The sequence below is a fragment of the Carlito syrichta genome, unplaced genomic scaffold, assembly GCF_000164805.1.
Source record: "Carlito syrichta isolate Samal-C Ts95f unplaced genomic scaffold, Tarsius_syrichta-2.0.1 Scaffold305069, whole genome shotgun sequence".
NCBI lineage: Eukaryota > Metazoa > Chordata > Mammalia > Primates > Tarsiidae > Carlito > Carlito syrichta.
In genome coordinates, this window is record NW_007249165.1 from 16,570 (window position 1) to 39,263 (window position 22,694).

The 22,694-nt window shown below is 41.6% G+C and overlaps 1 protein-coding gene and 1 pseudogene across 1 annotated transcript; both read right to left on the bottom strand.

Annotated features, from left to right (window-relative positions):
- Window positions 1-4,585: 4,585 nt before the first annotated feature.
- LOC103263404 lies at window positions 4,586-9,203 on the bottom strand (annotated as a pseudogene).
- Window positions 9,204-12,027: 2,824 nt separating this feature from the next.
- On the bottom strand, window positions 12,028-12,963 carry LOC103263405 (olfactory receptor 7D2). The gene has a single exon (XM_008061079.1). The coding sequence runs from the start codon at window positions 12,961-12,963 to the stop codon at window positions 12,028-12,030; it is 936 nt and encodes a 311-aa protein (XP_008059270.1).
- Between the last annotated feature and the right edge of the window lie 9,731 nt (window positions 12,964-22,694).

Sequence of the window (22,694 nt, forward strand, 5' to 3'; positions counted from 1 at the left end):
AGGATTACAGGCAAACACCACCACACCTGGCTAATTTTTTGGCTTTTTGTAGAGAAGATATCTCGCTAAGTTCCCCAGGCCAGTCTCGAATCCCTGGGCTCAGGCAATCCTCTTGCCCTCACCTGCCAGAATGCTGGGTTTACAGGTGTGAACCATCATGCCCAGTGAGAGTATTAAAACATTTCAAAAATCTAAACATGCATTTTAATTTTTATTATGGATTACTCCATAATAATAAAAAGTATAGACTGGGTATGGTGGTTCATGCCTGTAATTCCAGCACTTTGGGAGGCTGAGGTGGGAGGATCACTTAAGCCCAGGAGTTTGTGATCTGCCTGAGCAACATAGTGAGACACTGCCTCTACAAAGAAATTAAAAAAAAAAAAAAAATTAACCAGGCATGGTGGCATTTGTCTAAAGTCCAAACTGCTCACAAGTTTGAGGAGGAAAGATTGCCTGACCCCAAGAGATCTATGAGCTGTGATCATGCTGCTGCACTCCAGTCTGGCAACAGAGTGAGGCTCTAACTCAAAAAAGAAAAAAAAAAAAAAAGAATAGACATCAGTGAAGGACTGGCTAACCACCAGTCAATATCACCAAATATACACATCTCACCATCCTCACTTTAGATATTTTTATTGCAATAAACAATGCAGGTAGGGCTGAAGCCCCTGATAGCCTATATTTGTATGATCTTGATTCTTTTTCTTCCTTGAAGAAACCACTACACTAACCGATATAATTATTCCCATACACTTTTATTATATTTGGTATTATTCTTCCATGATCAAGTACATTGGTTTTTTAAAAAGTTTGTTTTAAAAAGTTGTATGAACTATAAGAAAATGACTGACAGTAGTGGGAAACTATGGGGGGGGAAGGGAGGGAGATGGGATTAACGGTAGTAAATATCTGTCTGGAGACGGGGAGACACCTCTTATCAACAAGGGTGCCTGAACGAAGCATATTTGTACACCTAACCCTTAACTGTACCCCACAATATCATAATAAAAAATATTGATTATAATATTTAAAATAAAATAAAAAGTTGTATAAAGACAGAATCCTACTGTGTATGCTAAAGTACCGTTGGCTTTCTTACTTAATATTTATTTTGTATTAATGTTGATACACTCAGGTTTGCTTACTTAATTGTAACTACCACAGCATATGCACTATATTGTTATATCATGATTTGTTTTCTCATTTTATAACCAATAAATATATGGTACTTGCCTTTTATCCTATATATACTTATGGATACATGTACAACATGCATTGAGCTATCACATGAAAGTTTCCTCTGAGAAGGAAAGCAGAGAATGGAGGGGAATAGGAAAAGAACACCTTCTGTATAGGTATTATTTCGTTACTCAAAAAAAGATATGAAGCCACTGTAACAGAACATTAACATTGGCTAAAGCTAATTCTGTTAATGAATGAATAGTGGTATGTTATTTTATTATTATCAAAATATCTGGTCTGTTCCTTTTTTTAAAATAGAAAGCAGGATTTATTGAGAGAATAGAAAAGTTTCCACAGTGGGAGGGGACCCAAAGGGGTCGCCTGTTCCTTTTTTTTTTTTAGTTAGAGTCTCACTCTGTTGTCCAGGCTTGAGCGCAGTGGCACAATCATGGCTCACTGCAACCTCAGCCTCCTGGGCTCAGGTGATCTTCCTGCCCCAGCCTTCCAAGTAGCTAGAACTACAGGCACGCACCACCGTACCTGACTAATTTTTTTATTTTTTGTAGAGACGAGGTCTCTCTATGTTGCCCAGACTGGTCTCGATCCCCTGGGTTCAGGCAATCCTCTTGCCTCTGTCTCCCAGAGTGTTGGGATTACAGGTGTGAGCCTCCATGCCTTGTGTGGGTCTGTTCCTTTAATTAAAAATATTTGTTGCTGGGCATGGTGGCTCATGCCTGTAATCCCAGCACTTTGGGAGGCCAAGGCAAGAGGATTGCCTGACCCCAGGGAGGTTCAAGACCAGCCTGGGCAACATAGAGAGACCTTGTTTCTACAAATAAATAAATAAATAAATAGGTCAGGCATGGTGGTGCACACCTGTAGTCCCAGCTACTTGGGAGGCTGAGGAGAGAGGATTGCCTAAGCCCAGGAGGTCTAGGCTGCAGTGAATCATGATCCATGCCACGGCACTCCAGGCTGGGTGACAGAGTGAGATCCTAACTCAGGAAACAAACAAACAAACAAACAAACAAACAAACAATATCTAGTTACATGTAAAAGACAAACAGCTTACTGATCATTAACCAATCCTAAATGTATGCACTGAACAATAATTCTCCAACTGTGGTTCATCGAACAAGATAGAAGCATCACCTGGCAAACTGTTAGAAATTCAGATTCTTGACCCCCATCTGGGTCTGCTGAATGGGCAACTCTGGGAAGTGAGGCTCAGCAGTTTGTTCAGAAATTTGGAAAGAAGAGCTTTACTTCTCATAAAGTGTTGCAGCCTGCAGTGTGGCCAATTTCACAGGTTGAGATGTGTAGTCACCAGCAAAAGTCAAGGGCAAGCACTTTGAGGGGAGGGCAAAAGGACAGAAGTGTATGCTGACCGGAGTGGCCAAATATATGCGTTTTTACCTCAGCTTGTGTAAGAATGTGAACGGCAGCACTGAACCAGCTAAAGCTGAGAAAGGTCCCTAGAGAAATGGATGAAGCCCTGAATGAAGAATATCAGGGTTAAATGAATGAACTAGATTGACATATAACAATTCAGATGTCAGGTTGAGCAAAAAGGCAAGTTTCCAAGCAATAAATACAATAAGATGCAATTCACAAAGATTTGCTTTAAGAAAACTGTATGTTCCTTTTTTTTCCTGAGCCAGAGTCTCACTGTGTCGCCCAGACTGGGGAGCAGTGACACATTCACGGCCACCCCAGTTAACCTGCTGGGCTCAGGCAATTTTTCCACCTCAGCCTTCCAAGTAGCCGGAACTACAGGCGTGCACGCCTGGCTAATTTTTTGATTTATTGTAGAGACGAGGTCTCATCAAGTTGCCCAGGCTGGTCTCGAACCCCTGGGCTCAGGCAATCCTCACCTCGGCCTCCCAAAGTGCTGGGATTATAGGCTTGAGCCACTGAGCCCGGCCTGTTCTTTTTTTTTTTTTTTTTAATTTTTAATTTTAAAGATGTGGAGTACAATTCAAGGTTAGTTATACAAATGTTCATTATGCAGGTACCCTTGTTGATGAGGTGTGCTCCCCCTTCCCGGGCAGTTTCCCATTATTGTCAATCCCTTTCTTGTAATATTATGATACTTGTGCAAAGTCCACTTATGAGTGAGAGCATAGAGTGTTCTCATAGAGTGTTTTTCATAGAGTAATTTGAGTTCCTTTGGGTATATTCCCAGAAGGGGAATTGCAGGGTCATATGGAAGGTCGATTTTTAGATCTTTCAGGAACTGCCACACTGTTTTCCACAGAGGATGTACTAGTTTACAGTCCCACCAACAGTGTAGAATTGTTCCCTTTTCCCCACATCCTCTCCAGCATCTGTTGTTTTTTGAATTACTGATAATGGCCATCCTGACGAGTTAGGTGGTATCTCAGTACAGTTTTAATTTGCATTTCTTTGATGATTAGAGAGGCTGAGCAGTGTTTCATGTATCTGTTGGCTGCTCGTGTGTCTTGTTTTGAGAAATGTCTATTCATATCTTTTGTCCACTTTGTAATGGGACTGTTTGTTAAAAAAAAAAACACTGTGTATTCTTTAGCAAGGTCTATTAATGTATGTAATGAAAATGTATACAAAAAAGGATGAATTGGAAGAAAGTGCAACAAATCATAATTAATAGTGTCAAGGTAGATAGTGAGGTAATCGTGAGTAGAGTTCTGAGTCAAAGAGACTTTATCTCTAAAGTTACTTCAAATAAGTAGAAATATGTATTATATGCAAACACCACCAATGCTATTTTTATATAAACACATAAAGTGACTAGAAGCAAATATCTTTTAAATGTTAATCTTTGCTCTTTTGGGGAGGGGAATATGCATACTTAGTGTTTTACTCTGTATACTTTGTTGTATTTTTTTTAAAAATCTCAACATATTAAAAGAAAAAGAAAAAAAACTCCCAGGAGAAATACTTTTCTAGTATCTATAAAATCGGTGACGTTAATTTTATAATATACCAATTATACCATGAAAGCTGTGAAATAATGTACTCATGTTCTTATGTAAGTGCATTTAGCACGACTTTTTGTTGTTTGGGATAAAAAAGAGAACACAATTTTTAAAAAATTGAACACAGAGAAAGAAAATACCCAACTATTAATAGTTACATTATTTTGGAGTGATGAGACATCATTATTTTTGTTTTCCTTCTATTTTGTTCTATTTATATAAAAGAAAACATCTAATTTAAATTTAACAAGTATAATACACTATCGGTGGAAGTAAATAAACGAAAAATGCTTCATGGATTAGACTTATTGAAGGAAGAGGAAGTACGACAAAGCAAATTGAAGAAGAGCAAAGAGAACACAGAAGAATTTATTGTAGTAAAAACATTAACAACGGAAGGCTGCAAGTGGAAAGGAGCCCGCGTCTAGCCCCGCGGCCCGAGGTCACTCGTAGGTAACTGGGTCAGCCGTCCCTGCACGATCGCCAGACAGTCCCTGCGGGTACCGGAGCCTGTGTTCGCTGGTGCCTTTTTCCATGGGCAGGGGATGCCAGCAGGGAATAGGAGGGGCCCGTCTGGGGCTCAGGTTTCTGCTCTTGGGGCCCCAGCCAGCAAACCCCGAATTCAGATGTACGAGTGTGTGCACTGTGGCTGGGAACCAGTATCCTTCCTTTGCGCACCCTTTCGCCTTAGCTTTTGCATGCCTCTAGGAATCGTGTCTCACGGCGCCCAGGGCTGGATTTGCACACAGTACAGCTCAGCACTTGTTGGATGCTCTCAGTTTCTCTTTCCTCCAGCCTGAGAACTCAAGAAAGCACCGCCAAAAGGCGGATGAAACTGTGAGAGACGGGAAAGTTTAAATGGAGGTCAGGTTCTTATGGTTTGAGGTTTTACATGTAGGTCTCTGATCCATTTGGAATTAATTTGACCCTGCAATCCCCCTACTGGGAATATACCCCGAAGAACTCAAATCACTCTATCAAAAAGATACCTGCACACGAATGTTTATTGCAGCATTATTCGCAATAGCAAGAACCTGGAACCAACCATGCTGTCCATCAAAAGAGGCCTGGATTTAAAAAATGTGGTACATATACATGATGGAATACTAAGCAGCCATCAAAAAGAGCAAAATCAGGAAATTCGCAGCAACCTGGGTCTGTAATACTGAGTGACCTCTCACAGAAACAAAGATCTGAGTATCACATGTTCTCACTCATATAGTGGGCCTTGAACATCCAATGTAATACTATAAGAAAATGACTGACAGTGGTGGGAAACTATGGGGGGGAGGAAGGGAGACTGGATTAACGGTAGTAAATATCTGTCTGGGGATGGGGAGATATCTGTCTGGGGACGGGGAGACACCTCTTACCAACAAGGGTGCCTGAACGAAGCATATTTGTATACCTAACCCTTAACTGTACCCCATAATATTGTAATAAAAAATATTGATTATAAAAAAAATAATAAATGGAGGTCAGGTGCCTCTGGATATGTGGCTGGGGTCCCACTACTTGGCACTAAAAGCAGACGGGGAAGGGGCAGCTGGTGACTCATTCTTTCCCTGAGTCGACTCTGGGGTAGGGGCACCCCGAAGTCCCGGGGAACATCTTTTCCAAAACTGTTTCCCCAGCTGCAGGAACACACTGGGACAGCAGAGAACATCCAGTTGGCAGCTGGCCAGAGTCCCCAGGGCCAGGGCTGAGGAGGCTGTTGTCTTGTGTCCTCAGGTTGTCTCATTCTCAGGCTGAGAAGTCAAAACCCAAGTTTTCAGCTTGCCAGAATGGTCCAGAGGCCAGACCAGGCAAGGTCAGCTACCTTTCCAGGGAACCGGACCCAGTGGTCCAGGTTCACTTCCTACGTTTCTCAGCACCTTGGTGGCAAAAGGTCTTGAGAGAGAGGTGCAGAAGGGCCTGGCTTCAGCACATGACAGCAGGAGGGAGTTTTCTGCTGGAGGGTGGTAACAACGTGTCTCTGGGCATGCCTGGAGGAGGAGACTAGTTTTGTCCTGGATGAACTCACCCTCAGGGGACAAGTGCTGTTTGGGCCGGGCTAGGAGCTGGGAATGGAGAATGCTGAAGGGGATACTTGTCCTGTGTGTGTTTGAGGAGCACATGGTGTGTGTGTGGGGAGGGGAGGGAGCTCTGCGTTCCTGTGCCCTCCCCCCCAAAAAAATTAACAGTAGATTTGATCATGAAATTGAGGACTAATTTCTAGGAAAAGTACCTAAACTTCTAGAAAGTTTTATTAAAAAATAGAATACAATGATATATTCAAAGACTAATAAAAAAGTGAAAAACATAAAGATTATCAAAAGAAAATTAATAATGTTATTGAAGTTTTGAAAAATCTCATGGAAACTAGTAGAACACTAAAATTGATTGAGTGAACCCAAATGAAAGAAAGGCATGAAAATCATTAACAACTTTTCTTCAAAGTCATATAGTTTTGTCTGGGAGAATTAGTTGTTGAGGCAAAAATAATTTGAGAAAGGTTTATGGGAAACCAAAAGTGTGGTTTGACTCAGGAAGACACACGGACAAAGTTGGGAGTGTTTTAAAGTCTGTTACAAGTTGGAATGTTTTTGTAAGAAAGTTTAGGAAAAGAAAAGGGAACGTTGGATCAGTTACCTTTTTTTTTTTGTTGGAGGATATAATAGGGAGACTATAATTATTGTCCTGAGATGACAACATACTGGCTAAAATGTTCTTCACACAAGACAATCAGTAAAACTTTCTAATTCCAAAACAAATCAGTACAACTTTATGATTTAGAAATAAGTTTGGGTGCAGTGGCTCATGCCTGTAATCCTAGTACTTTGGGAGACTGAGGAGGGAGACCAGGAGGTTGGGGATGCAGTGAGCTATGATTATGCCACTGTACTCCAGCCTGGGTGACAGAGTGATACCCCATCTCTAAAATGTAAATAAGTAAACATTTAAAATAATAAAAATTAAAAATAGAAATAAATCGGTGTCCTTTTTGGTGTCAGTAGGTTATGTATTAATCAGTACATCAACAGTTTGAGGAACCCATGATAAGATTCGAGAGACTCACGGTTAAGATATTTTACTCAGGGACAGGTTATAAGCCTGGATGTAAGACATTCCTCAGGTGGGTTAATTGGGAGGCCTGCCAATGTGACCTGAAGGTTATCATAATCATACTTTAAGAAACAAGAAACATCTATTTTAATAAAAATGATGGGCCGGGCTCGGTGGCTCAGTCTGTAATCCCAGCAATTTGGGGGGCTGAGGAGAGTGAATTGCCTGAGCCCACAGGTTCGAGACCAGCCCAGGCAACTTGGCGAGACCTTGTCTCTACAATAAATCAAAAATTAGCCAGATGTGGTAGTGTGTGCCTATAGTTCTTGCTACTTGGAAGGCTGAGGTGGAAGCATCGCCGGAGCCCAGTAGGTCAACACTGGGGTGACTGTGAGTGTGCCACTGCACTCCTGCCTGGGCAATGGAGTGAGACTCCAACTCAACCCCCCCCCAAAACAATAATTTGTCATTCAGTTATAAGGAATCCAGCTAGATGACAGCCTCCAGCCATTCTTACTTTCAGGGTCTGCCTCAACCCTCAAGGCCACTCTTTTCTTAGGGTAATTGGGGCTAGTCATCTATCTTTTTTTTTTCTTTCTTTCTTTCTTTCTTTCTTTCTTTCTTTCTTTCTTTCTTTCTTTCTTTCTTTCTTTCTCTCTCTCTCTCTCTCTCTCTCTCTTTCTCTCTCTTTCTTTTTTTTTTAAGAACTGTACCATTTTATCACAAACAGTCTAACAAAAATGAAATAGTATCTCAAAAAGGAAACTAGAGTACCAACCTCCACCTGCAGAATTGGGGGAAGACAGGGCAGGCAGTGTGAGTTTCTCGGCTCACTTGAGGACAGTGGGAAGGTACGAGAACAGAACGAGTCTAAAAATGGCTGATGTTACCTTAGGAGCCTGAAAAGAACCAGGGTCCTTGAAGACCCAACTTCCAGAGTCCTCAGTAAAGGCACCTTTTCAAAACTATTAAACAGGCACTTGGCATTTCAAGGGCACTACTAGAAGAGTCCACCTAGCATAGCTTCCCTGGGCTCAGGGTCCTGGTTTCTGTCGAGTCCCTGCGAATATTTATATTTAATAAATTTTTTTTTTTTTTTTGAGTTCGAGTCTCACTCTGTTGCCCAGACTGGAGTGCAGTGGCCACTCCCGGCCACCACAGCCTCGCCTGCTGGGCTCCGGCGATCCTGCCGCCTCAGCCTTCCAAGTAGCTGGAACTACAGGCATGCGCTACCACGCCCGGCTGATATTTTTATTTATTGTAGAGGTGAGGTCTCGCTGCCCAGGCGGGTCTCGAACCCGCGGGCTCAGGCCATCCACTCACCTCAGCCTCCCAAAGGCGCGGGATTACAGGCTGAGCCACCGAGCCCGGCTATATTTGATAAATTTTAATATAAATACACAGAAATAGAAAATATAAAATCTGAGGGGTTGGAGAAGAAAGGGGGACTTGGTAAGAAGCCAGAGCTGGAGAGGTCTGCTCAGGCCAACTTGACCTCCTCCTTGACCCCTTTGGCTTCCGACTTCTCCTCCTTGGTTTGGTTTTCTCCTCTTCTGTGACTTCTTTCTTCTCCTCTGAATCTTTTTCTTTTTCATCCTCTGTTTTGACTCTCTTGGCTTTTTTGAAGTTGGAAGAGTTCTTGCAGCCACCCTCTCCCTCCTCATCTGAGCCACCAGTAGACAACTGACAGATCTCAAACAGGCCATCAAATACTGGACAGTCCTCACCAACGCTGAATCTCTGCATCTGCTTGCTGTACTCCAACATGCTATCTGGATGGATGGAACGTAAGAATTTAATGTCGTCATCGCTGTGGTACTTGGTCATCTCCTCAGCATTGGCTTTGTGAGGGCGAAAGGTTTCCATTTTTCTGTAGAGACTGTAGTTGAGCAGTAAATTGTGAGTCATGCGGATTCGGTGAGGCTTCATTGGGTGGCCTTGTCCATAATAGTAATTTCCAACATCCCCGTTGTTGTAATAACAGATTTTCCTCTTGGTGCCCTGTGTCTGCGCCATCTTGCTTGCCTCCATTCCTCCCATTAGTCCGGCTGGTCATTTCTATCCCGTGTGAGATCTCTCCAAAGAGCAACCCTAGCTCCAGCACTCCCCATTGAGTTGGCCCAAACTTTCTCAGATATGCATACAAACTGTTTACAAGGGACTAAATAGCATCCTCCATCCCCAAAGTGACAACTACCTTAGGAGATAGGGCCTTTCAGGAGGCAATTAATGTAAAGTGAGGTTATAACATTTAGATTAGATTAGTCTAATCTAAAAAGACTGATGTCCTTAGAAAAAGAGCAAGAGGGCTGGGCTTTGTGGCTCAACCTGTAATCCCAGCACTTTGGAAGGCTGAGACAAGTGGATTGCCTGAGCCTGCAGGTTCGAGACCAGAAAGCAAAAAATTAGCCGGGCATGGTAGCACTTGCCTGTAGTTCTGGTCACTTGGAAGGCTGTGGCGGAAGGATCACCAGAGCCCAGCAGGTCAATGCTGGGGTGGCCGAGAGTGTGCCACTGCACTCTAGCCTGGGCAACGAAGTGAGACTACAAAAAAAAAAAAAAAAAAAAAAGAAAAAGAAAAAGAAAAAGAAAAAGAGGAAGAGATACCAGAGATATATAACCAGCTAGATTTTAATGTGCATTTTAATCACACTTGATCTTGTAGAAATAAAAAAACAAACACCGTTAATCTGTTGATGATACAAGTCAACAATACAACTCTATAAGCAAATACATAGATATAAATTAGGTAAACAATCAATCGTTAAAGAACTTCGAGCCACCACTTGAGATAACAAAGCCATAGCAAATGGTTCAAGCCCAAGTTTAGAATTCACCAGTGCGGAAGTAAGAAAGCTAACCAAAGACATAATTTTTAGACAGTAGATAGGACAAGAATGTCATTTAGAAAGTTACTTAAAGATTAGCTGTTTTTTGATCCAGTCTAAATTCGATGGGCAGCATGGTTGGTTAAAAAAAAAGGGGGCCAGGCTCGGTGGCTCAGCCTTTGGGAGGTTGAGGTGAGTGGATTGCCTGAGCCTGCGGGTTCGAGACCCGCCTGGGCAGCGAGACCTCATCTCTACAATAAATCAAAAAAATCAGCCGGGCGTGGTAGCGCACGCCTGTAGTTCCAGCTACTTGGAAGGCTGAGGCGGAAGGATCGCCGGAGCCCAGCAGGTTGAGGCTGCGGTGGCCGGGAGTGGCCACTGCACTCAAGTCTGGGTGACAGAGTGAGACTTCAACTCAAAAAAAGGGGGGGGGTGTACATATACACAATGGAATATTATGCAGCCATAAAGAAGGACAAACATATGAACTTGGCAGCAACTTGAACGGATTTAGAGTCGATCATACTCAGTGATCTATCACAGAAACAAAGAGCAGAGTACCGTATGTTCTCACTCATAAGTGGACCTTGAATAATCATCATAATACTATAAGAAAGGGATTGACAGTAGTGGGAAACTGCCAGGGGAGGGAAGGCGGGATTGGCATTTGAGGGAAACTGCCAGGGGAGAAGGGGAGCACACCTCATCCACAAGGGTACCTGCATAATGAACATTTGTATACCTAACCCTGAATTGTACCCCACATCTTTAAAATAAAAAATTTAAAAGTTAAAAAATAAAGTTTGGGGGATAAGTAATCAAAACTCATGATCGAATACCCACAGCCTGCTCTTAACTTATGGAATAGTTTGTTTCATTGTGGACTTATATAAAGCATCTTGTTAAAGACAAGGGTGTGTCTTTATCTGTAAGACACCTGTGTTCTCCCTTGAATGTGTTTTTCATTCTATAATAAACTACACATTGGTTCTCAAAAAAAAAAATGAGTTGTTAACCCGCACCCATAAGTTTATCATAGCACTATTCACAGTAGCAAAGATAAGACAACAACACGAGTGCTGTGTCCATCAACAGATGATTGGATAAAGAAAATACAGTATGCACACACACACACACACACACACACACACACACACACACACACACACACAGTGGATTACTAGTCAGTTATAAAAAAAGAATGAAATGATATCCTCTACAGCAACATGGATTGAACTGGAGGCCATTATCCTAAGTGAAATAAGTCAGAAAGTCAAATACTGCATGCTCTTTCTTACTTAGAAGTGGTACACAGAAATAAACAGTGTGTGCACAGAAACAGATTGTGGAATAATAGACATTAGAGATTTGGAAGGATGGAAGGAGGTGAGGGTTAAACAATCGCTTAATGGATAAAATACACATTATTCAGGTGATGCCACACTAAAAGCTCAGACTTCACCACTACTCAATATATCCATGTAACAAAAATGACACTTGTACTCTTTAAATCTGTGAAAATAAAAATACATATTTTTTAAATGTGTAAAAAGTAGGAGCTAGGCCGGGCATGGTGGCTCACCCCTGTAAGCCCAGCACTTTGGGAGGTCAAGGCAGGAGAATTGCTTGAGCCTGGGAGTTCAAAACCAACCCGGGCAACTTGGCACGACCTCATCTCCAGAAAAACATCAAACATTTAGCTGGACATGGTGGCATGGACCTGTAGTACCAGCCACTCCGAAGGCTGAGGCAGAAGTTTTGCTTGAACCAAAAAGGTCAAGGCTGTGGTGAGCCATAGCCATGCCTGGACAACAGAGTGAGACCCCCCAACTCAAAAGGGGGAAAAATAAAACTAGGAGAGAACAAAGCCATAGATCCTCCAGGATTGGGTGAAAGGACAAGATGGTTTGACAGAGAGTCAAGTGTAAGAACATCAAAATAAAAGGTCTGTTTTGGCTTTGTTTTGCCATTGGTGCCCCAACATTGATTTAGTCCTGGGACCAGTGAATCCATCACAGACAGGCTGGCCTGCTGAGGCGTCTTCTCAGGGCCCCCTTCACATCCTGGTTCCTCAGGCTGTAGATGAAGGGGTTCAGCATGGGGGTGACCACAGTGTACATCACTGAGGCCACTGAGATTTTCTGGAATGAGCCAGTCACTGCAGAAGTGAAGTAGACCCCAACGCCTGTGCCATAAAATAAAGAAACGACTGACAGGTGAGACCCACAGGTGGAAAAGGCTTTTTGCTTCCCCTCAGGTGAGAGCATCTTCCTTATGGAAGAAGCGATTTGTGAGTAAGAGAAAAGGATCCCAACAAGGGGGAAAACGCCCAGCACGCTTGTCATCAAATATATCAACGTGCTGTTCAGGAAGATATCGGAGCAGGCCAACTTGAGGATCTGTGTCAGTTCACAGAAAAAATGTGGGATTCCAAGATCTTTGCAGAAGCTCAGTTGTGGCATCAGAGAAATATGGAGGAGGGATGTCATGACACCAATGAACCAGGTGACGAAAACCAGCAGGCCACAGAGGCGAGGGTTCATGATGCTCGTGTAGTGCAGGGGGTGGCAGATGGCCACAAACCGGTCGTAGGCCATCACCGTTAGCAGGAGAGTGTCTAGGATAGGAAAAAACATGGAAAAATAGACCTGAGTGAGGCAATCCATGTAGGAGATGGCTTTGGTCTCTGTATGGATGTTCACCAGCATCTTGGGGACGATGCTGGTACTGAAACAGATGTCGACCAAGGACAGATTAGAGAGGAAGAAGTACATGGGGGTGTGGAGGTGGGCGTCGGAGCTGACGGCCAGGATGATGAGCAGGTTTCCCAGCACCGTGACCAGGTACATGGACAGGAACAGCCCAAAGAGGATGGGCTGCATTTCTGGGTCCTCTGAGAGTCCGAGAAGGATAAACTCTAAAACTCCTGTTTGGTTTTCTGCTTCCATGTAACTCATGTACCTATAAAAGGAGATAAGAGCAACATCAACAGCAGCAAACAGGCATCCTTCACGGAATAGAAATACCGCCCATGCTTTTTTTTGGTTTTTTTTTTGAGTTGTAGTCTCACTCTGTCACCCAAGCTGGAGTGCAGTGGCACGCTCACGGCTACCCCAGTGTCGACCCGCTGGACTCCGGCAATCCTTCTGCCTCAGTCTTCCAAGTAGCTGGATTTACAGGCGCACATTATTATGCCCAGCTAATTTTTTTTATTGTATTGTAGAGACAAGGTCTTGCCAAGTTGCCCGGGCTGTTCTCGAACCTGTGGGTTCAGGCAATCCACTGCCTCGGCCTGCCGAAGTGCTGGGATTACAGGCTGAGCCACCAAGCCTGGCATTGTTTTTGGTTTTATTTTTATTTATTTATTTATTTATTTATTTTTTGAGTTGGAGTCTCACTCTGTCCCCCAGACTGGAGTGCAGTGGCTGCTTCCGGCCACCGCAGCCTCAACCTGCTGGGCTCTGGCGATCCTTCTGCCTCAGCCTTCTAAGTAGCTGGAACTACGGGCACATGCTACCACACCTGGCAAATTTTTTTTGATTTATTGTGGAGATGAGGTCTCACCAAGTTGCCCAGGCGGGTCTTGAACCCGCGAGTTCAGGAAATCCGCTCACCTCAGCCTTCCAAGGTGCGGGATTACAGGCTGAGCCACAGAGCCTGGCTTGTTTTTGTTTTTAAAGAGACTTGTTTTTGTTTTTAAAGAGACAGGATCTCACTCTGTCATTCAGGCTAGAGGGCGGTGGCATGATCCGTAGATCACTTCATCCTCAAACTTCTGGTTCTAAGTGATTCTCCCATCTTAACCTCCTGAGTAGCTGGAATTAACAGTGCATGCCACCATGACCAGGTATTTTTTTAAAAAATTTGTAAAGATGAGGTCTTGCTATGCTGCCTATGCTGGTCCCGAGCCCCTGGCCTCAAACTATCCTCTCACCTCTCCTTCCCAAAGGGCTGGTAGTACAAGTGTGAGCCACCACGCCTGGCCTGTCCAAGTTTTTTACTCATTTATGAAGTCAGTCGTTTTGCCTAAGAGTTCAATCTCCTTTAGCTCTTAAATGGCACCCTAACAAATGGAGTCTGTTATCCCAACCGCTCACATTATTGTTTTAAGTATTTAAAAGATAAATTTTATTGTGCATATTTAAGGCATACAAGATGGTGTTATGAAATACACAGGAGATAGTAAAATGGTTACTATAGTGAAACAAATAGACGTATATTCACCATCTCACATAGTTATCTATATTTTTGTGGCAACAGCGGCTACAATCTACTAAGTTAGCATACATCTGGAATACAATGCACTATTATTAACTATAGTCCTCATTTTGAACATTAGGTCTCTAGACTTATTTATCCTATATATCTGCTACTTTGTATTCTTTGACCTACAGGTCACGTTTTCTGACTCTCCCATCCTGCCCTGGGTAACCAGTGTTGTAATCTCTACCCCTGTATACTTGACTTTTTAATTTTTTTAAGATTCCACATAGACGTGAGATCGTGTAGCGTTTTCTTTCTGTGTCTGGCTTATTTCACTTAGTGTGATGTTCCCCAAATTCATCCATGTTGTGGAAAATGACAGAATCATGTTCATTTTAAGACTGGGAAATATTCCATTGTGTGAAAACATACATGTGTGCATGTGAATGTATATATATGTACATATATATAACATTTTATCCACAAATTCATTAACCAATGGATACTGAGGTTGTTTTTTTGTGTTGATTATTGTTAATAATGCTGCAATGAATATGAGTGTACCGCTATATCTTTACAAAGTGGTGATTTCATTTCCTTTGGATCTATATTCAGGGAAAAGCTTGCTGGGTCATATGGTAGTTCTATTTTTAATTCTTTTAGGAACCTTCATACTATTTTTCATAATGGCTGCGCCAATCTACATTCCCATAAACAATGTGCTGGGGTTTCCTTTTCTTCACAAGCGTGCCGATACTGTTATCTCTTGTCTTTTTTATAACAGCCATTCTATCAGGTGTGAGACAATATCTCATAGATAACCACTCATATTAAATATTCATTCCATAAAAACCAAACAAAATGGAATTCTAGAAAATAGACTCTAATCCCAACCATCCATCTTAAGCATTCATTTGTATAACAACCCTGTAACATGGTCAAGGGGTTTCTCTAATTGGATAAATCATGTGCTTTCTAATAGGATTTATTGAAAACGACAACACATCATTTCTGTGGAATTCCTACCAAAGATGCAGGACTTCAATATAAAGAGTAGAGAACATCACACAAAATGAACTTGAGGGACATTCTGCCCGATACCTGAATTGTGCCCGTCAAAAAATATCACTGCCATAAAATACGAAGAGAGTCTAGGAAATGTTCCAGATTAAAGGATGCTAAAAAGACATGTCAACCAAATGTAATGCACGATCTGGGACTTTCTTTTGTTATAAATGACATTATTGGGATAATTACTGAAATATGAATGAGTCTTGCAGACTTGATAGTAATATTAATGCTGTGTTCTTGATTGTGATAATTGTGCTGCGGTTGTGTGAAACTATGTTCACTTTTTAGGAAATACTGCATTTGCAGAGGTGAAGAAGAACCAGATTTGAAATGCAACTTATTTTCCAAGGGTTCTGGAAAATTACAGGGGATGGGGGTGAGGGGGGGAGGGGGGAGGTGAGAGAGGGAGGGAGGGAGGGGAGAGGGAGGGAGAAAAGGGGATTCAAAACAGTAAACATGGTAAAATGTTAACATTTGGGGAATCAGGGTAAGGGTATACATAAGAACTATCTGTATTGTTCTTGCAACTTTTTCATAACTCTGAGATTATTTCAAAAGAAAGAGTTAAGCAGCACGTTCACAGACTCCAAATACTGTGGGGTAAAAGGAAAGGAAGGAAACTCATCCATAAACTGTTGTCAGAAAAGAGTTAAATTTCAAAGAAATTTCAGCTGAGGGGACTACTCAAAGGTTTAGAGCCCACATTCATACTCACTCACATGCCTCAAGCCAGGGGAATTTAATCAACTTGGTTTGGATGAATTGTGCCCCTGGTCTCAGGGATTATATCATAGGAATACTAATTTCCTGGTCGTGACCATTGTGCTGTGCAAATGCTCATCTCTGCTCTGGAAGATGCTTCCATCCTAGGATTTTTGTCTCAAGGTTCATAAGGGCAATTGGGCTGTGACTTTTCTTTCAATACTCTTTCCAGGTTTGTGTCACGGTGGCCTTATGAGTTGGGGGTGACTTTGTTTTCTGATACCAACTAGAATATGTTGTGTATAGTTGACTTTTTCCCTCCCTCAAATATGTGGACAAATGCATGATGAAGCCTGTTGAACCTAAAAGTTCTTTTTGTGGCAAGGTTTTAAATTATGAATTTAACTTCTAAAATGGATATAGAGATAGTCATCATCTCTGTTTGCTTTCGGATCAGTTATGGTAGTTTGTGTTGTTCTAGGAATTTGTTGCAAGTAAATTTTTTGATTTACTGGTTTAAAGAGATTTACATTTATTAATGATCTTTTAAGTATTTTTGTGATTATTTCACCAGAATTTTACCAAATTTATTCATATCTTAAAAGATACATCTTTTGTCTCTATTGATCCTCTCCATTAAATGTTGTTTTCTATCTCATTAACCTCTGCTCTAATTATAATTAATTTTCCTTTGTTTTCTTTGGAGATAATGTACTATTCTTTTTCTCACTTCTTGAGATGGATATATAACTCATTAGTTTTAAATCCTTCTTAATTTCTAAGCTATACATTTAAGGCTGATGAATTTTCTCTCACATTATTTTTCTAAAGCTGTAGTAAATATTTTTCCAAAAAAAAAAAATTGATGGGGACCAAAGGGAGGCTCAAACTTTACCAGTACAATGACCACTTATCTACCTCATCCTGAATTGTACCCCACATCTTTAAAATAAAATTTTAAAAATGAAAGTTCAAATGACAAAAATAAATAAATAAATTGGTATCTTACTGTACAAAAGTACCAGAGGGATAGAGGGGGATTTGTTAAGGTATATAAAATTACAGCTGGGTAGGAGAAATAAGTTCTAGTATTCTCTAGGACATTAGGATGGCTATAGTTAACAATAATATAATACATAGTTGCAAATATCTAGAAGGAAGATATTGCATATTTTCAATAAAGACATTATAAACGTTTGAGATGATGGACATGCCAATTGCCCCAATCTGATCACTGTACATTAATCAAAACATCACTATGTACCCCATGAACATGTACAATTATAATTTGTCAATAAAAAATGAAAATAACTATGTTTAGTCTGTGTGGCAGAAAAATATTAATATCTAATATCATTGTAATGAAAACCAATAATAAAATACTTCTAATGAAAATCAATAATAAAACAGCAAATAGAACAATAAAAAAGACAATAATAATCTCAAGATTAACATTACTATATAAATTGTTACTATAAAACAAATCAATAAATATATCACCCTTACTAATATGAGAAATTGTTTACTTACTAATAATCACAGAAATTGAAATGAAATCAAGATGGGCATGCCATTTTCAATTACTACAAAGAGAAATTCTATTTTATTATTTATTTATATTTATATTTTTTGAGTTGGAGTCTCACTCTGTCGCCCAGACTGGAGTGCAGTGGCCACTCCCAGCCACTGCAGCCTCGACCTGCTGGGCTCCGGTGATCCTTCCGCCTCAGCCTTCCAAGTAGCTGGAACTACAGGTGCGTGCTACCACGCCCGGCTAATTTTTTGATTTATTGTAGACATGAGGTCTCGCCAAGTTGCCCAGGCAGGTCTTGAACCCGCGGGCTCAGGCAATCCACTCACCTCGGCCTCCCAAAGCGCGGGATTACAGGCTAAGCCACCGAGCCCGGCTCGAGAAATTCTGTTTTAAAATAATATCTAGTTTTTGCAAGTGCAGATTGAAATAATAATCTCATATACTGTTAAAGAAAAGATAATAATAAAGTGCGAATTCATTAAGCACAAAAGCAAAGAGAATTGAGCCATAGAGGCAAGAGTATATTTCTGGAATTAAGTTGAGTAAAACACCCAAACATCTGGTCCGGGTGGGGAAGTACACACTTGTAGAAGTTGAAGAAAGAACCCTAATGATGTATAGAGGTCAAGTTATAAATTAGTAGAGACTATTGTGTATAAGCAGACGTTAAAATGCAAGACTCATAGAAATGGACATTTCCCGCCCCCCCCCCGCGAAATTATACATCTAATTCAAGAGAACGGAATATACTAATAAGACATTAGGTTGAGCTTGTTGCAAAGGCTCATGCCTGTAATTTCAGCACTTTGGGAGCCTGAGGTGGGAGGATGGCTTGAGGCCAGGAGTTTGAGACAACATAATGATAACATAACGCGACTCTATTTCTTAAAAATAATTTTAAAAATTAGTCAGATGTGTTGGGGTGCACCTGTAATCACAGCTACTCAGGAGGCTAAGATGAGAGGATTGCTTGAGGCAGGGAGTCCAAAGCTGCAGTGAGCTATGATCATGTGACTGCACTTCAGCCTGGGAGACAGACCAAGACCTCTGAGAGAGAGAGAGAGAGAGAGAGAGAGAGTTGATAGAAGGAGAGAAAGAAGAGAGGAGAGGGGAGAAGAGAAGGCAGATTCTCAGGTCCTAACCAAGACCTGCTGATGGAAACCCTGAGATGGGACCAAGCAGTCTGGTTTAACAAGCCCTCCAGGTGATTATAGAGCATGCTAAAACTTGAGAACCTATGCTCCAGCAAAGTATCTGCCAATCCATACCCCACCCATATTATCAGTTGGTTTCTGTGAAACTGGATGCCTCTTTGATTTAACATGTACTAAATTTCCACTCTCCACCACGTGTTATTTACATTGTCATTACAGTTGTGAATGGTTTTTTCCCTCTCTTTTCTAACATTGCTTGCAGATACATAAGAAAGCTAATGGGGGGGGCGGCAGGGGAAGACACACTTCATCAATAAAGTTACCTGATCTCAAACCAGGTGATGTGGAAACCAAAGTGAGGCCCAAACTTTTCTGTACAATGACCATTTGTATACCTAACCCTGAATTGTACCCCACATGTTTAAAATAAAGATTAAATAAAAAAAAAGAAAGCTGATGATACTGATTAGTTGTGAGTTGACTTGCCTTAGTGTTTTAAGCAAGCAATCATATCAGTTGCTGATGGTGTTCAATTTTGTTTTTGATTTCTATTATTATCTCATTTACTTTTCTCATCTTATGACCTTTTTGAATGATCAGAAATAATGTTAAATAATAACAATAGCAGCAGGCATGGTTTTTCCTTTTTGCTTGCTATTTTTGTTTTTTAGAGTTTAATGATGGATATTGGTTTAACACTCAGTGTCACACAGATAGTAGTATTCCTCTACATGACTGAAATTCTATTCTGTCCTCCCCCATCAATTACTGTTGAATTTTTATTTTATTCTATGTTATTCTTTTGCAGAAACAGGGTCTTGCTACGTTGCCCAGGCTGGTCTTGAACTCCTGGGCTCAAGCTATCCTCCTGCCTCAGCCTCCCAAAGTGCTGGGAGTTACAGTTGTGAACCATCATGCCCAAACTATTAAATGAATTTTAGTTCATGTTAAAAATCATGAATTTTGTCTGCATTGCTCTATTCATGCAAACTGATTATCTGACTGCAGTCTTAACCTCCTGGGTTCAAGCAATTCTTCCTCAGTCTCCCAAGTAGCTGGGACTACAGGTGTGTGTCACCATGCCCAGCTACTTTTTTGAGAATCTGTGTTTCTAGCAGGTTTCCAGGTGATACTAATATTGCTGCTCTGGGTCCCCCCCACCCACTTTGAGAACTTCCATACTTAGAGAAGAACAAGGAAGGTGTTAGCAGGAAAGTTGGAAACGCTTAAGGCAGTGATATACTTGCAAGAGTGCCAATTCCTGCTGACATTAAGAAAGTCGCTAGTTTTCAGAATGAAAGGCCATCAGAGGTGGAGGTGACAGAAAACAGTTGCAACAGACTCTAAAAAGACATAAACAAACAGGAAAATAACCCCAGAAATTTTAAAAAATCATCATGGGATGTCATCAACCCTCCATTTTTGTTCCTCTGTTTCTGTTCCTTCCCACACAATATTTTAAATCCTTTTCATATTCACTAGGACATTAGGACACACTCAGCTGGCATTGCTTTAAAAAATGCTTGTACGACCTCTTCTCCTCCAACTGTCTGATGCTGAAAACTGACTCTAGCAGGGAAAGGCAGGTAGACGGAACTTGTCATGAAGTCATCCTAACTCACGTCTCTGTGGGCACAAGTGTGGGCTCCCCCTGGCCAGGTATCAGGAAATTGACCAGGAGAGCAATTCTAAGGATGTACTTAAGGTTTCTCAAACCCCAGGGGTCTGATTTCTCATCATGGTTTCTTATTAAATAAATTGTTTCAGTGATGTTCTGCTTTCCAAGCCATTCAGCTCCCTTAGGACAAAGAGTAAGTGGTAGAAAGAAACCACGTGTTCTGATTCTGTCTCCAAGAAGGCAACTTTGGAGCCAAGGGGATCGTTCTGCCCCTTCCCAACCCATGGGGACTCTTTCTTCTTGGAAAAGCTTTCATCACTTTGGGTTTGACTTTGAGATAATGAGGTTCTCCCTCAGGAAGAACCCGTCTCCCTATAGTCCTAGTACCTAGAGTCTCAAAGTAACGCAAAATAAAAGAGAGGGTGCGGTGGCTCATACCCATAACCCCAGCACTTTGGGAGGCTGAAATGGGAGGATCCCTTGAGTTCAAGATCAGCCTGGGCAACATAGAAAGACCCTATCTCTGTTATAATAAAAAATTTAAAACAGAAAATGGAGATGCATCTGTCAGTGAATTCTCCGTGGCTGTATCGGCTATGTGGTGGTTGTAGAGAAAGTCTTGTTTCAAGAGAGGGAGTGTCAACCATGTAAAATAATGTTATAAGGCCAGGTAAAATAAAGGCTGAACGATATCTGTTGCATTTAGTAGCATGGACAACGTGAGAAAGAGCAACTTTGAAAGAGTAATGGTGAGGAACTTGCTTTTAGTTGGTTTGGGAGAGACTGGACAATGAGAAATTTAAAAAAATTTTTTTTTTTACTGTGGAAAAATATACTTAACAAAATGCATTATCTTACCTATTTTTCAGTGTATGTTTCAGTTAGTACTGAATCCATACATAATGTTGTGCAAACATCACCTTCTTCCATCTCTGTAACTCTTTTCACTTTGTAAAATCGCAATTCTCTCCTCATGAAACACTCCGTTTCCATTCCCTCTCCCTTCAGCCCCTGGCACCCACCATTCTACTTTCTGTCTCTATGATTCTGACTACTCTAACTACCTCATATAGTTGAAAGCATGCTGTATTTGTCTGTTTGTGACTGGCTTAATTCACTTAGCATAATATTCTTGGCCAGCTAAGTGGCTCAGCCTGTAATCCCAGCACTTTGGGAGGCCAAGGTGAGTGGATTGCCTGAGCCCGCGGGTTCGAGACCAGCCTCGGCACCTTGGCAAGACTTGGTCTCTGCAATAAATAAAAATTAGCTGGGCATGGTAGCACATGCCTGTGGTTCCCGCTACTTGGAAGGCTGAAGTGGAAGGATCGCCAGAGCCCAGCAGGTCGATGCTAGGGTGGCCATAAGCATGCCACTGCACTCCAGCCTGGGTGACAGAGTGCGACTCCAACTCAAAAAACCCCTCCAAAAACCCAAAAAACCCCCAGCATAATATTCTCAAGGATTATCCATGTCGTAGCATGCATCCAAACGTTCTTTTTTAAGGCCACAAAATATTCCATTGTATGTATATACCATATTTTGTTTACTCATTCATTCACTGATGACTGATAGATCTTTTAAAATTAAAATTATTAATACAAGTATAACAATCTGTGGGGGGCCAGGCTTGGTGGCCCAGCCTGTAATCCCAGCACTTTGGGAGGCTGAGGCAAGTGGATTGCCTGAGCCTAGGTTTGAGACCAGCCTGGGCAACTTAGCAGGACCTCGTCTCTACAATAAAACCCCAAAACTAGCTGGGCATAGTAGCACATGCCTGTAGTTTCGGCTACTTGGACGGCTGAGGCGGAAGGATCGCTGGAGTCCAGCAGGTCATGGCCGGGAGCGTGCCACTGTGCTCCAGTCTGGGCAACAAAGCGAGACTCCGACTCAAAAAAAAAAAAAAAGTAGGGCAACCCTTTCAGGCCCCCGCCCACTGCGGGAACTTTTCTGTCCTCTCAATAAAACCTGCTTTCTCACTTAAAAAAAAAAATCTGAAACCGCACAAATGAAGAAAAACCAAAAGAAGAATATGGGTCTTACACAGACCCCTGGGAGATCAGACAATGAGAAAACAGATTCTGGAACACAGACAATGAAGAGTCCCCAGAATGACTGGCTACATGCAACAAACCCAGACATCAAGACATTAATGGAGAGAATTTAAAAAATTGAGGAGAGACAAGAGGAAAATAGGAAGGAGCTGTTGTCAGAAATGACAGCAGTAAAGAATACTGTGATGGAAATGAACAACAGACTAATAAGCATGGAAAGCAGAATCAGCCAAGCCGAAGAAAGAATCTCAGAGCTCGAAGACCAAAACACAGAACTAACCCAAACTGTCAAAAGCATAGAAAAGAAGCTCAAAAAGACAGAACAAAACCTGCAAGAGATGAATGA

What these genes read in the sequence shown, in the direction of transcription:
- LOC103263405 (XM_008061079.1), bottom strand. Translation starts at nt 12,963, where the DNA reads ATGGAAGCAGAAAACCAAACAGGAGTTTTAGAGTTTATCCTTCTCGGA.